Genomic DNA, 15382 nt, shown 5'->3' with positions numbered 1-15382 from the left:
ATTTTATCATATTAGATGTGTTTTTATTAGGGCTGTCAATTAATTAAAATATTTAATCACTATTAATCACAAATTAATCACACATTTTGTATCTGTTCTAAATGTACCTTAAAGGGAGATTTGTCAAGTATTTAATCCTCTTATCAACATGGGAGTGGACAAATATGCTGCTTTATTCAAATATATGTATATATATATTATTGTAAATCAATGAACAACACAAAACAATGACAGATATTGTCCAGAAACCCTCACAGATACTGCATTTAGCATAAAACAATATGCTCAGATCATAACATGGCAAACTGCAGCCCAACAGGCAACAACAGCTGTCAGTGTGTCAGTGTGCTGACTTGACTATGACTTGCCCCAAACTGCATGTGATTATCATAAAGTGGGCATGTCTGTAAAGGGGAGACTCGTGGGTACACTGATCTGGAGGTCAGAGGTCAAAGGACCCCTTTGGAAATGGACATGACAGTTTTTCCTCGACAACATTTAGAGTAAGTTTGGAGCGTTATTTAACCTCCTTTGTGACCAGCTAGTATGACCTGGTTGGTACCGATGGATTCATCAGGTGGTTCTATAGTTTACTATGATACCAGTAGTAGTAGTAGTAGTAGTAGTAGTAGAAGTAGTAGTCTGACATGGTTGGTACTGATGGATTCATCAGGTTCTATTGTTTACTATGATACCAGAATCTTCACTCTAGCTTTAAAACTGAGCCGCTACAACCTAAAAATCGTAAGTTGCATTAATGCTTTAAAGAAATTGGTGGAGTTAAAACAAATTAGCGTTAACGTGTGATTATCACATTAACTTTGACGGCCCTAGTTTCTAATTGTCATAATTACCGTATGAATCCTTGAGTTGTGGCCAAAAATGTGTCCTTGACATTTAACCTTTGACCACCAAAATCTAATCAGTTCATTCTTGAGTCCAAGTGGACGATTGTGCCAAATTAGAAGAAATTCCCTCAAGTCGTTCCTGAGATATCCCATCCAGGAGAACAGGACGGTTGGACGTACCGACAGATGGATTCTGTACGACTTATTGAGTCATAAATCAACATCAACATGAAGAGCAGTGGTTTTAATGAAGACTTTTTCTGTTCAGACTGATGAGAAGAAGGTCACATTTATGTCTGGTGTAAAAGGAAAGTGTAATGGAGGTGTAAACTCAGCCTTACATATCTGTGTTAAACAGACTCATTACTTTTGATTGCGTAACAGTTGAAATATACATTTGTGAAGGACTAAAGCAGAACAGATGAACCAAGAGGGACTTCTGCCACCTGGCTGGTGCTGCACAGGGAGAGGGAGCGATAACCAGGGCTGTGTTCCCTCCACATTCACATCAATCTGTTCCAAAAGGGCCGTCAACAGATACTGGATGTGTTACTGTATACAGCTACAGCTATCTTTTTAAGGTTAGTGCCCATTTAACACTTCCTAGTGTTAGATTAGGAGGAAGCAGCTGACAGGCAGCTGAGAGACAAACAAGCTCCAACTATTCCATATTCTGGTTTCACTGTTTAATGTGAGTCCGTTTCAGCCCAGACAGCCCAGTCACTCACATATTTAATGTGTTGATTCGTGTACGTAAAAACAAATTTCACTTTTTTTGTGATAGTCAGCAGGAAATCAATTTGTATGTAATCCACGTCATAGTGAACCAGGAAGTATAGAGAGGTCGGGGTGGATGTGTGGGTCTAAAGACAGCAGACTTTCACCTGGAGACCGCTGTTGGTGCCCCGTGTGAGGCCAGAAGTCAACGCTGATTCATTTGTAACTTCTGTTCTTCAGTGACACGTGCACCCGTGTTGCTGGACATTCGTAGGAAAACGCACGAAAAATACGTTGAAAGTTGTGCTGAGAGTCAAGAAAAAAAAAAGGAAATTTGTGTCTATGAACACCAATCAGACTGATTCAATTTAGGGACTATTTGACGAGCTGCTGTGAGACTGAGCTGGACAGACAGTCACAGTCCTGCTGGGTTTAGACAGCATCATGGGTTACCTAGCTAGTAAATATGTACTACACACATATACAGTATATATATATATGTATATATACATGCAGAAGTCTGATTGTGTTTGCATTTATCATCCTTTGACAACACAACTGGTCAAAGTAGCATCCTGTCTTAGTGATGTTAAAAACTGGCTTTCACATGTTCTTCAGATAAACTGATACATGTGAAGTCATCATCATCAGTCCAGACTCCTCTAGAGAGAACGTCTTCCCTCACTGAGGTTCTCTGTCCTGCTGCATCAGAACCCAGAGCAGAACGTCTTCCCTCACTGAGGTTCTCTGTCCTGCTGCACCAGAACCCAGAGCACAACTCTACTGTCGGTCTTAACTTTGATAACAAACTGAACTTTGACCAACCGGTGAAGTCTGTCATTTAATCCTGTTCTCTGCATCTTCAGGATATCTCAAATATTACATCCTTTATATCTCCTACCAAGCTAAAACTCTCACCCAACACAACCAGTCTCACCCAACACAACCAGTCTCACCCAACACAACCTGTCTCACCCAACACAACCAGTCTAACCCAACACAACCTGTCTCACCCAACACAACCAGTCTAACCCAACACAACCAGTCTCATCCAACACAACATATCTCACCCAACACAACCTGTCTCACCCAACACAACCAGTCTCACCCAAAACAACTTGTCTCACCCAACACAACCAGTTTCACCCAACACAACCTGTTGCACCCAACACAACCTGGCTCACCCAAAACAACCTCTCCAACTTCAACTAGTTCAAAATGCTGCAGCGAGACGACTCACAGAATCCAATTGAGTCCACATCACATCACTTTTAGCATCTCTATTTTGGTTACCTGTATGTTTTAGAATTGATTTTAAAATTTGAATGATTACTTTTAAAGCCTAGTTGGAGTTGGCCCCTTAATATATCACTGACCTACTATGACACACCACACCAGATAAAACGATCGATTGTCTCACACGACACTCATTTATCGTTCCGATCGGAGTCTACACCCTAGGACGGCCGTGTCGGGCTATAATCGGGTTGATATTGTGTAGTCTGAACCGGACATTAGTTATTCCTAGGTCAAGGCTATAAACCACCAGAAGAGACGGAGCCTTTGGAGTCAGGACGACTCTGGAACGACCTGCTGACTCTGTTTTTATTATTACTACCTGTTAATTTTTGTTGCTTTTTATGTCTTTGTAAAGCACTTTGTAACTTTTTTTTGCTTCATGAATAAAGTTATTATTATTATAATTATTATTATTGTTATTATAGCAGGTCTTTAAAGAAAGTGTACGAATTGTTAAAAAGCAACTGTAAACTGTTCAGCATTGTAATGACATGCCATGCAAATGCACCCAGAGATTTCTGCTTCCATCTGCTTTGATATAAGCAACATATGAATATAATCTATATTTATTCCATTTAGGATTTCACTAGTGTCCGCCGTCGTGCATGATTCGCAAACTTCTTTGTGCCGGGCCTTGAAAGCTCTATTTCCCTCAGGACAATACATGTTATTGTATTCCTGTGAAGTCATCTCATATTCCTGACAAAGAGCTGTGACAGCAGTCTGCTGCTGACGGACTCCTGTTGTGTCTCCATTGTTCAAGTCAACATTTTGATTGTTGCATCGCTGTCACATGTCTGTACTGCTGAATAAAATACAGTTCAATTAACCAGTTTAGCTCCTGGATCATACTAAAATATCGGACACTAGTAAAGGAAATAGTTTCACTATAATGATAATAATGATAACTTCAGTTATAGGAAATATTAGATTTGACTTCACAGTAAAGCCAGTCTTTTTTCAGGTATTGGTGACATGCAGTCCGGTTGGATATGTACAGTATGTATTTAAATAGTTCAGCATTGCTGATGAAGGTCAAACATCCTGATGATCATACAGACAAAGTCATTATATTTATTTTCAAATGTAAGTCAACTTCTTTTACATGAACATACCGGTAGAAAATAGATGGTTGATTCAGAGTGTGTGAGTGCAACATACAGCTGAATTATGATGTGATGTTCAGCAATTGATGGTCACAGTCAGGGAATACCAGGGACGTTCATAAAGGAAAGCGTGATGGCGAGCAGCGAGTTGTGTCTGAGGAGTGATTTGAAGGAGGTGGCATCAGCCATCAGTAGAGGATGGTGTCGGGTAGATTGACTGAGTTTGGTTCAATCCACCACATAAACAACCAAATCTGACAAATGATGGAATATTACATCTACACAGTTGAGATACATGTTTCAGGGGGTTATGGTCTGTAACCACGATACTATTATAAAATGGTAAATGAATTATTGGTACCTAAACATGTGAGTTTGGCTTCAACCAACCCTCCAATGGCTGAAACATCATTTTTTTCAGATGTATCTCTCTTTCACAAAATAAAATGTTCAAGGACACCTTTTAGAAATCAACCCACTGAAATATGGCCCCGTCATTGATAATATATAATGTATGTGTGTTGCATCTCACATTATTTTCAATGAATCTCAATGACAAACACCATATTAGAAAGAGTATCAGGGATGATGACCAAAGACAGAGAAGGTAAAGATCCTGACACACCAAGCTGACGGTCAGCCGTCGGTGAGCGTCTGTCTAGTGTTTCCGGTTGTAGTCTGAGCGTGTCTGAGGTTTTTCGGCCGATTCAGCAGGTTGAATCAGCGGCGGAGCTCATCGGTGAGCAAGCCATCTCATCTGATCGTTCCAACACAGGGATATTTTCACAGAGACATGAACATCTGGAATGAAGCTAAGTGGTGAGTGAGAGTGGTGGGAAAACGGTTCATGTACGTATCATAACAATAGCTTGTAAATCCGCCTTCCTCGCTCTTCCTGTTTCCCTTTTTGAATGACGAATACAAGCCAAAGAGTCTAGAAGCAAATAAATGAAACTGTATTTTTTTGACAACAGTTTTTTTGACAACAATGGCTGCCGCCATTTTGGACTGAAAATGATTATTATATTTATAATATTTTATTGTTCAACACAGGACATTTTGGTAGAATATGACAATAAAATAGAAAGAATGTAGTTTTACTTTTGTACGACACTTTGTAGGCGAACGTTTTACTGGTAGTCCAAAATGGTGGAAACGTAGTTCTGCTGCTGGGCGCTGATGTTGCGATGGAATGATCAATTACTTTCAAGACAAAGGCGATGTGAGGCGACTCAACGGTCGGCCTCCGTCGCCGCTAGTTCTCTGATGTCGGATTGGTGTGTTTGGGTCTTTCGGTCATCTCTCAGGGAGAGGTAAGGGAGGTGTGTGTGTCTATTTAAAGGGAATCACCATCATCCATTGTTGTGTCATCCGCCATATGTTTCTGTTTTTGTCAAATCACTCACTCAATGAATGATTGTCATACATGTAAGAATGAAACCATGCTTACAGTAACTAGCTAAAGTAATGGAACTTCAGCTGGCTGGTTATCTTACAGAGAGCAACAAAGATCCAAATTCAGTTCATGGCTCTCATCCTCTTTTTTGATTTTCAGGATTTCCCTTCTTAAGAAAGTCTAACGTTAGCTACCTGTCTTGATACTCAGGCTACTGACTGTGCATGAACGCAGCATGGTTTCACTGTGTGTGTGTGTGTGTGTGTGTGTGTGTGTGTGTGTATGTGTGTGTGTCTGCGTGTGGATGCAACACAGAGAGAGGAGTTTCAAACACAGCCAGCGACACTCGAAGCGGAGCAGACATGCAAACAAATGCAGTAAGATGGTGATGAAAAGGAAAGACAAAAAGCAAATAGTAAAATACAGAGAAAAGTCCAGAAACAAAAGAGGAGGGGGGTGAGGGGGGGGGCAAGGACAACCAAAATGAAACAGGGTTTGTGTTGTGTTTATGGTTGGTTGTACTGTGATGAAAACATATTGTGTCTATATAGCCATAATCACCTTCGCTTGGGATGACTAGAATGTACGGCGTTGTTATTTGTCCCCTACCTATTACCACTAAGGCCAAGGGCCGCACGTCCCCGCCGGAAAGCATGAGAAAGAGGGGGGGAGAGAGGAGACAAACAACAAAAAAAGAAAAGAAAGAAGAGAAAAGTCTAAGAAAAAAAGACGTATAGCTTTCTTTATCCATTCCATCAAGGTTTAGATCTTTTCAATTGCACAATCTGTCTTAGAGGAGAGAAATTGCAGTGGTGAGAGATAGCACTGGAACATTAAGATCAATAGGACAACTAGCACTCCAGATGTGAACTGGGATATGACTGGACTGGTTGACTGGCCCAGTACCAGGATGTGTTGCTGGTGAGGATGTTTATTTGCAAAGAGTGAGTCAGTGGGTTAACTGTTGAGTCTGTCAGTCTGGCTTGGCGGGTTAATAAAAATAAAGGGAGGAAATGGAAGAGAAAAGAAATGAAGTGATGGTTGAAAGAAAAAAAAGAAAAGTATGAACTTTGTAGCGTGTTGGGGCAAAGACACAATCTGGCCTCCAGATTCAATTTACCCAGAGACAAAACCAGATCAGCGAATACATTCATCATTTGTTCATTTTAGATCAAAGATTACAGGTTTACAGCAACTACTCTATAATGAGGCAAATAGGTGGCTTAAATTGGCCCTCACTGTTAAACCACTCAGATAAATGTGCATGGCGTGCATGGTGACAGGAAGTCAACCACGAGCCATTAAAGAATAGTTCTGTTTCATTCTTCCTGACTGCCAGACGGCGGTGCTTTAGCACTGGATCCTCCACTAGGTCACTCTACTCTAATTGGTGGAATCTTTTCTCCCAGTGGTGCCAGACAATTGGTGAGGTACCGGAGAGTTGCTCAGTGGTCATCATTTTGCGTTTTCTGCTGTCATTGTTGGATGGTGGCAGATGTGCATCAACCTTGAAAGTATATGCAGCTGCCGTTTCAGCGGGGCACATGAGGGTGGACAACAAGACAGTGATGTTGTACTTTCTGATTAGTCAGTTCTTGAAGGGCGCACAGAGGCTTAGACCATCAACAGTCACTGTAGTGCCATCATGGGACTTGAAATTAATGTTAAGGGTTTTGTGTCTGTCCTCGTTTGAACCGTTAGAGCAGGCAGAACTGAGGTGGTCGTCTGCTAAGACAGCATTTCTGCTTGCTATCACATCAGCTAAGCGAGTGGGTGAACTCCACGCCCTATCAGTGAGCGAGATGTGCCTGCGTTGGTACCCGGATGGTTGAGGGGTTACTCTACTACAGAATCCATCCTTCATGCCAAAGAGGGTGCCTCCCTCACACCTAAACCAAGCCATTGAGTTGGCAGCATTCAGTCCACCAGGTTCATCTAAGGGGCCAGAGGAGCTGTCGGTGCTACTGCGCCCGGTTCGGGCACTCAAGGCATATGTGGAGGCCACTGCCAATAATGGGGGTTGTAAGAAGGGTGACCCCTATCAAAACAGAGACTTTCTAATTGGATTGTTGATGTGATTCTACACTCTTATAGGTCAGCGGGCCTGCCTGCACCTAGTAATGTGAAGTGTCACGTTACTTGGATTGTGTCCACGGCTTGGGCAGGCTTGAAAGGAATCTCTCTGCAAGACATCTGTGCTGCTGCGGCCTGGGAGTCTTCATGTACCTTCGGTTGCTATTACTGTGTTAATGTGGCTGCTCCGCACGCTGTGGCAACAGCCGTCCTATCAACGGCCTCTACTCCTTAGTGCGGTAAGCATTCTTCGTGACGTTGTTGGTATAAGTCATCGAATGCTAAGCCACCGCCGTCTGGCGGTCAGGAATGAATGAAATGGAATGAGAGTTACGAATGTAACTATGGTTCTATGAATTCTGGATGACCACCAGAGTTGTCTGTGGTGTTAGGGTTTTATAGTGGGGAGGGCACCCTACATCATCGCATGGTCACAGGTAACTTTGTTGGTATAACGACTCAACCTACACATATGCGAGGCGGAGGTAGCCATGTTAAAGCACAGCCGTCTGGCGGTCATGAAGAATTCATAGAACCCTAGTTACATCCATAACTTTTGTTTTATCTAAACGGTTTCTTTATCTATATTTATCAGAGGCAGAGTGTAGAAATAATCTCACTGGTTAAGTTCAACATCAGTTGGTTAAGCCAAAGAAGCAGGTCTTAAGGTAGGAACATTAAACTGTAAAGAAGCGATGATGCATGATAAAGTCTGCTAATATATTGAAGCAATGGACAAGGTACCGGCTGATAAGTCTCTGTCCTCTAGAGTCTATTGTTTAATTCATCAGGAAACCTGGGTGTGTGTTACCAACACACTCTCACTGCCAACTCACCAAATACCGACGGCTTGGTCAGTGGCCCAACACTTCAATCTATGATGCCCTATGTCTAGCGTTTTTATTTTTGGACGTGTCAGGGACGGCGTGTCAATATACGCTCGTTATAGGCAGTGTCTTTTCAAAATAAACATTCAGTCTTCACAGGAAGTTTAGGTTTAGGTAAAAAAATGATTTAGTTAAGGTTAGGAGAGGCCTGTGGTTGATGTTAACTTGACTAACAACTGACGTGACCAAATGTCATCAATGGCTTTTAGTTTCACATGGGACATGAACAGCGGCCTCCTGGGTAAAAGTCCCGCGTTGGTTCCACCAAAAGCAAACTCTTTCTGTCTTTATACCACGTCTGCTGCTCTGAGCGCCTAACTATGACACAGGTGGGTTTACACTGGTCCGGTGCATCTCACACAGACGCTAAACGGTGCCTCGGTGAGTTGGTACCAGAGGCCGATGGGCACTGACCAAGCACTGTACTTGACTGCAATGTAAACATACCCGTGTATAAATGCTACGGAAAGAACTAACGACGTAGACTAAAAAGCAAGAAAGAAACTTATAGCGGGCAGGTGGCGAGGTGGACAGGTCCAACAGACAACGGACTTTTAACCAGGAGACCGTGGTCCAAACCGTTGTTGACCGATGTTTTGTTTTGTAAGTTAAGTTAGTGACGATAGTCACGTGACTTTGTCACGTTTTTGTTGACCTTTTTGACGTGTTTTCCGTAGTTGTTTCCGTACGTGTTTTACTTAGTTTACTAACTTATTTGAAGCCCAACCATGACGTTTTCCCTTACCCTAACTAAGTGGTTTTCTTGTCTAAACCTACTCGCAGACGTTTGAGTCGTGTCATGCTATTCATACGCCTTCTCGTGAGACCGGGTTCTTAGCATGCCCGTACCTTACCCAGTCAGCTGTAGGCTAGCATAGGGTAGGTAAGTAGCAGTAGTTAGGCTACTTTGCACACGAAAGGTCACTCTAGATAAAACGTGCAGATTGTGGTTTTCCAGTTAGATGGCCAGCCCTCCTCTTTATTCTCATTACCTAAAACACCTGCTTCTTTGGCTCAGTCACACTCACATCCTCAGCCTCTGACGGATGTTCATATCACTAAAGCAGATTACTGCCTGTAGGTTTAGTACTCCAGCTGACTTCACTGACTAACACTGAACTAGACGAGTGGTGTCGATCACTGGAATCAGCTGCTGTGGATGGATGGCAGGTATCACAGATAAATGAGCCATCTGCCTCAGAACACTGCCCACATATCAAAAACTTACAAAAAGAACATGTCAAGTATATTTAAAGTTTTAAAGTGATAATTCTACATTTTAAAAAAAGTTTTTTTTTTTTCATTTTGTGAAAGATAGCCACAAAGTTAAAAGCATGTCTTTTCCCAAGCACACTCACATGCAGACAGACAGACAGACAGACAGACAGACAGACAGACAAACAGACAGAGAGCGGTGTCTATACTCTGTAGACCTCCACCCACAGTACTCAGAAACTCAGAAATACAGCCTGGAAATGGAGAGAGCCAGAAAAAAGAGTGATATCATAGAGAACAATGTGCACAAATGAGCAATAAATGCTCGATGCAGACCATAAATAAGAAGAGAGCGAGAGAGAAAGAGATGTGGAAAAATCAAATCAATGTTTGATGCAGATGAAAAAATAAAACCAAAAAAAAGAGGCGAGGTGAGGAAAATCAATAGCGAGCTGAAGAGCTTTGGAAGCACGTTGCCTGGCACACAAATGGGTGTATTTGTCGGAGATGAGCAGCAAATAAAGATGGGAGACATGGGGAAAGCAAAACAGAAGAGGGTGAAATGGGTGGTGGGGCGAAGGCTTTAGCCTCTATCCATCGGGTTTAATGAAGGCGGTCAATCGCTAAGTAATGGCCCTGATGTTCCACTTTATACTCTGATGAGCAACATGGACGCAGTGTGAGATGGAAAAAGAGAGAGAGAGAGAGAGAGAGAGAGAGAGAGCAGGGTAGATGAAGAAGGAGAATGTGAGTCAGAAAAGGGTAATAAAAGAGGAAGAAGAGATGGAGAGAAGAGATGGAGAGAGAGAATGATATGCAACAGAGTCATGCAGGAGAACAAGGTTAGGATGCCTGGCCTAAAGGCTGTGTGTGTGTGTGTGTGTAACACTATTCTAGGGGGTCACGCCACTACGAGGTCACATGGTCGATACTGTCAGTGTGAGGATCAATAGAAGGGTGCTCATACCTTTGTTGGCCAGGCGGACACAGTTGATTTTGGTTTCCTGTGGAGAGAGCAGACAGACAGACAGACAGACAGGTTAGTGTAGTTTAAATCTCTCCAGCACAACCACGTCTTCAAGTCTGTACATAACTGGTAGTTTCTGAGTGGAATGTTTCACATCAGCAGGGTCGTCCTTCTTTGATGAAAAGAGCACAAAAGGGTTCTGGCTAGAAAGATCTGTTTAGTGTAAAACTCTGGCGACAGTTTGTGTTCATGTATTTACGTTCTGCAGACATCCTGTATCTCTACACCTGTAGGAAGGTCCATCACAGTCCTCTATCTCTACACCTGTAGGAAGGTCCATCACAGTCCTCTATCTCTACACCTGTAGGAAGGTCCATCACAGTCCTGTATCTCTACACCTGTAGGAAGTTCCATCACAGTCCTGTATCTCTACACCTGTAGGAAGGTCCTTCACAGTCCTGTATCTCTACACCTGTAGGAAGGTTCATCATAGTCCTGTATCTCTACACCTGTAGGAAGGTCCATCACAGTCCTGTACCTCTACACCTGTAGGAAGGTCCATCATAGTCCTGTATCTCTACACCTGTAGGAAGGACCATCACAGTCCTGTATCTCTACACCTGTAGGAAGGTCCTTCACAGTCCTGTATCTCTACACCTGTAGGGAGGTCCATCATAGACCTGTATCTCTACACCTGTAGGAAGGTCCATCACAGTCCTGTGTGACATGTTAACATGTGAAGATGCTGATTTGAACACAATGTGTAGTTTGTTTTAGATTAAAATTCTAGTGATGTAATGAAGTCATGAATCAAGTTCAAGGTTAATTTTTATTTTCCTCATCTTCATTTCATTATCATGTTGGTCCCTGTTCTGCCCTCATCAAAGACAGGCAGATGAGTCCTTCAACAGACAGTAGTCAATGGATGACGGGTTCATTGTGCACCACCGTTTAGTATTGACAGTATGTGACTAGAGTTAAACTGAAATAAATAAATAAATAAAGGAAACAATGAGTAAGATAAGTCTCATTAATATACATTTCCCTCGTGCCTATTATATGCCTCATAAAGTCTATCTGATATATCTGGTTACTAATAAAGCTAGCTGAGAGCCTTTAACAGGACAGGTTACATGGTGAACAATGAATAGTGCATAACTCATAAAAACCCAGACTAACCCAGCCATCCACACTAAATATAAACACTGATTCAAAGATGGGCATCTTATAAAGTCTGTACTTACAGAAAACGCTTCTAAAAGGGATTCCGAGAGGAGATGGATGTAGATGCTCTAACTACGAAGTTCTACAATGTGCTTTCTACCCAGGAGTGCAAGAAAACAAAGATGGTAATGGACTTGCACTTATATAGCGCTTTTCTAGTCTTCTGACCCCTCAAAGCGCTTTACACTACATGTCAGTATTCACCCATTCACACACACATTCATACACTGATGGCAGAGGCTACTAAGGTGCCAACTTTGCCCATCAGGATCTACTTTAAATACTCATTCACACAGCGATGGCAATGCCTTCGGGAGCAATTTGGGGTTAAGTGTCTTGCTCAAGGACACATTGACATGTGACCCAGAGGAGCCGGGGATCGAACCACCGACCTTCCGATTGGTGGACAACCGTTTCTACCCTCTGAGCCACAGCCGCCCAGATGGCCGCACACGGGGTTCAAAGGACAAGAAACAAAGCCTGTACCAAACAAATCTAGGTGGTGCTTACTGGTTCCTTTGGACGTGGTGTTGTTTACCGGTTCCTTCGGATGTGGTGTTGTTTACCGGTTCCTTCGGATGTGTTGGTGTTTACCGGTTCCTTCGGACATGGTGTAGTTTACCGGTTCCTTCTGACGTGGTGGTGTTTGCCGGTTCCTTCGGATGTGTTGGTGTTTACTGGTTCCTTCGGACATGGTGTAGTTTACCGGTTCCTTCTGACGTGGTGGTGTTTACCGGTTCCTTCGGACGTGGTGGTGTGTACCGGCTCCTTCGGACGTGGTGGTGTTTACCGGTTCCATCAGATGTGGTGGTGTTTACCGGTTCCATCGGACGTGGTGGTGTTTACCGGTTCCATCAGACGTGGTGGTGTTTACCGGTTCCTTCAGATGTGGTGGTGTTTACCGGTTCCATCGGACGTGGTGGTGTTTACCGGTTCCATCAGACATGGTGGTGTTTACCGGTTCCTTCGGATGTGGTGGTGTACTGTGTTCACCAGTAGAGTCCATATGAACCTCATGTCGTATAGACGACCAATGGAAAGTTTCTGAAAGTTCAGATTTCACGAGTTGTGACGTGTTTGTTAATGTTGTCAGAAATGGTGGAGGCCATGGAAGTTCATTTTTCGGTGCATAATAAGTTAATATATTGTAATTTTATTATTATATTGTTTTTCTTGGTAATTCTATAATCTGTCGGAGGAAAATGTTGATATTCCCACTGTCCTCATCTTCCTCTGTCATGTCTTTACATTTTTTGCATTATGTTACACACTTGCTAGCTTGTTAGCCTCTGTGGCTTGTAGACGCCGACAGTAACGTTAATATTGTCGTTGCTTAGCAGCGATCTCATCACTTAACCACTTGAACGCCAATCATATCGTGTACATGACTTCCCATGTTGCAACCACCAGTTAACCAGTTTCATCTGAAGGCAGCCATGTTGTTGTTGATGCATGAGCTTCAAGGTTTCTGAATTATGTGCATAGTTCCATTTTTTCTTTGTATACAACAGATAAAAACTGTAATTTTCTGGGAATGTCACCACAGACAACCATTTCATGATAATAATAATACCGTAAATATATAAATATTGCAATACGTTTATCAGTAGGCCATCGGCTCAATCATCATGTGACCTCCTTCAGCGATAGATAGTGACAACAGACATTTATTGAGATGAAAATCTACCAGAATATTCCTTTAAAGGGGCAACACACACACACACATACACACACACACACACACACACATACACACACACACTACGTTACGTTAAAAACGATTAATGAGATTATGGAACCATGTTATTAGTTTCTTATTCATCACTGACCACCTTGATTGGTATCAAACACACATGTACTGAAACATTATTAATATCAATAAGCTATTAGGTGCTGATTAGATCCATCATCCATAATTCATCAACAATCATAATCAATTCACTGGTGTCCAGCTGTATTCTCGTATTTCTCTCTTACATCCCTCCTAGAGTATTATAAGCATATTGATTATTATTACAGTTCAACTCAGTCTCACAGCGGTTCAGAAAATACTCCTGAAATTGAATCTAATAAATTCGTGTTCATAGACACAAATTTTATTTTTTTTCGTGACGCTCAGCACGACTTTCAACAATTAATTCTTAGTGTGTTTTCCTACGAATGTCCAGTCTTTTCAAAATAAAACTCCTTAGTTAGGTTTAGTACATGATGGTGGTTTGGGTTAAAATAACTCCAGAAGGGCAGAAGTTACAGATAAATCAGCGTTGACTTCTTGCCTCACACGGGGCACCAACAGCGGTCTCCTGGTGAAAGTCTGCTGTTGTTAGACCCACCCATCCAGCCCGACCTCCTCCTTACAGGACGTTCACCGCTCTCTATACTTCCTGGTTTACAATAACGTGGATTACATACAAACTGATTTTGTGCTGACTATCATGAAAAAAATGTTCGTACATTAAATTTCGTGACTATTTCACGAACTGCTGTGTGACTGAGCTGGATGGTTAGACGATTCTCTCCAAGTCATGAATCATTTCAAAGGGAGCAACAACAGTGTTCTCACAACTTCAACCACCTGAGCACCAGATGTTGAAAATACAACAGGACACATTTTTCCTGAGTGGTCAGTTACTCTAAGTGACAGCTGACACACAGACACATGTATATATATATATATACAGTATATATACATATATATATATATATGTACAGTATATATATATAAAGACAGGAGAGGGTATCCAGGAAATGATGTTGCAGTGCTCAGAACTGATGATGTTGATTGATGAACGGTGTCATGGCAACGTGACAGGTGAAATAGTGCAGGTGTCACACTGTCAGGATGTGACAGCATGCTGAGAGAGAGGATATAGTTTAATATTCAGAGTCTCTAAAGTGTCACTGATGCATTACGGGACATCAGTTAGCTGCTGTTCATTAAACATCATGTGTTGCATTCAGTCACAGCAACACAGAACAACATGATGGCTGTTATCCTCACATCTGCATACTGATGCACTTGTGTTTAGGGAGTTAAAGACCAGGAAGATGGATGTTAGTGGATGATGGTCTGAGTCTCTAAGTGTCATTTCTCCACAAGACTAAACACACCTGTGTGTACTGAATGTCTCTCTGTCTCTTTCTCACTCTGTCTGTCTGTCTCTCTGTCTGTCTGTCTATCTGTCTGTCTCTCTTTCTGTCTGTCTGTCTGTCTGTCTGTCTGTCTGTCTATCTGTCTGTCTCTCTTTCTGTCTCTCTTTCTGTCTGTCTTTCTGTCTGTCTGTCTGTCTGTCTGTCTCTCTCTCTGTTTGTCTGTCTGTCTATCTGTCTGTGTTCGCTGTCTGTCTGTCTGTCTGTCTCTCTCTCTCTCTGTCTCTTTGCCTGTCTGTCTGTCTGTCTGTCTGTCTGTCTGTGTTCGCTGTCTGTCTGTCTGTCTCTCTCTCTCTCTGTCTCTTTCTCACTCTGTCTGTCTGTCTCTCTGTCTGTCTGTCTGTCTATCTGTCTGTCTCTCTTTCTGTCTGTCTGTCTGTCTGTCTGTCTGTCTATCTGTCTGTCTCTCTTTCTGTCTGTCTTTCTGTCTGTCTGTCTGTCTCTCTCTCTGTCTGCTGTCTGTTTGTCTGTCTGTCTATCTGTCTGTGTTCGCTGTCTGT

The 15382-nt window shown here is 42.4% G+C and overlaps 1 protein-coding gene across 1 annotated transcript in view; it reads right to left on the bottom strand.

Moving 5' to 3' along the window:
- ptprt (protein tyrosine phosphatase receptor type T) overlaps nt 1–15382 on the bottom strand; it is a 382622-nt gene that overhangs the window by 126773 nt on the left and 240467 nt on the right. The window contains 2 exon segments of the mRNA XM_037782155.1: nt 5928–5984; nt 10509–10545. Of these exon segments, the coding sequence (XP_037638083.1) occupies nt 5928–5984; nt 10509–10545 (94 nt within the window).

The sequence above is a fragment of the Sebastes umbrosus genome, chromosome 1 (genome assembly GCF_015220745.1).
Source record: "Sebastes umbrosus isolate fSebUmb1 chromosome 1, fSebUmb1.pri, whole genome shotgun sequence".
Taxonomy (NCBI): Eukaryota; Metazoa; Chordata; class Actinopteri; order Perciformes; family Sebastidae; genus Sebastes; species Sebastes umbrosus.
This window is presented reverse-complemented; position numbering and strand designations above follow the sequence as displayed.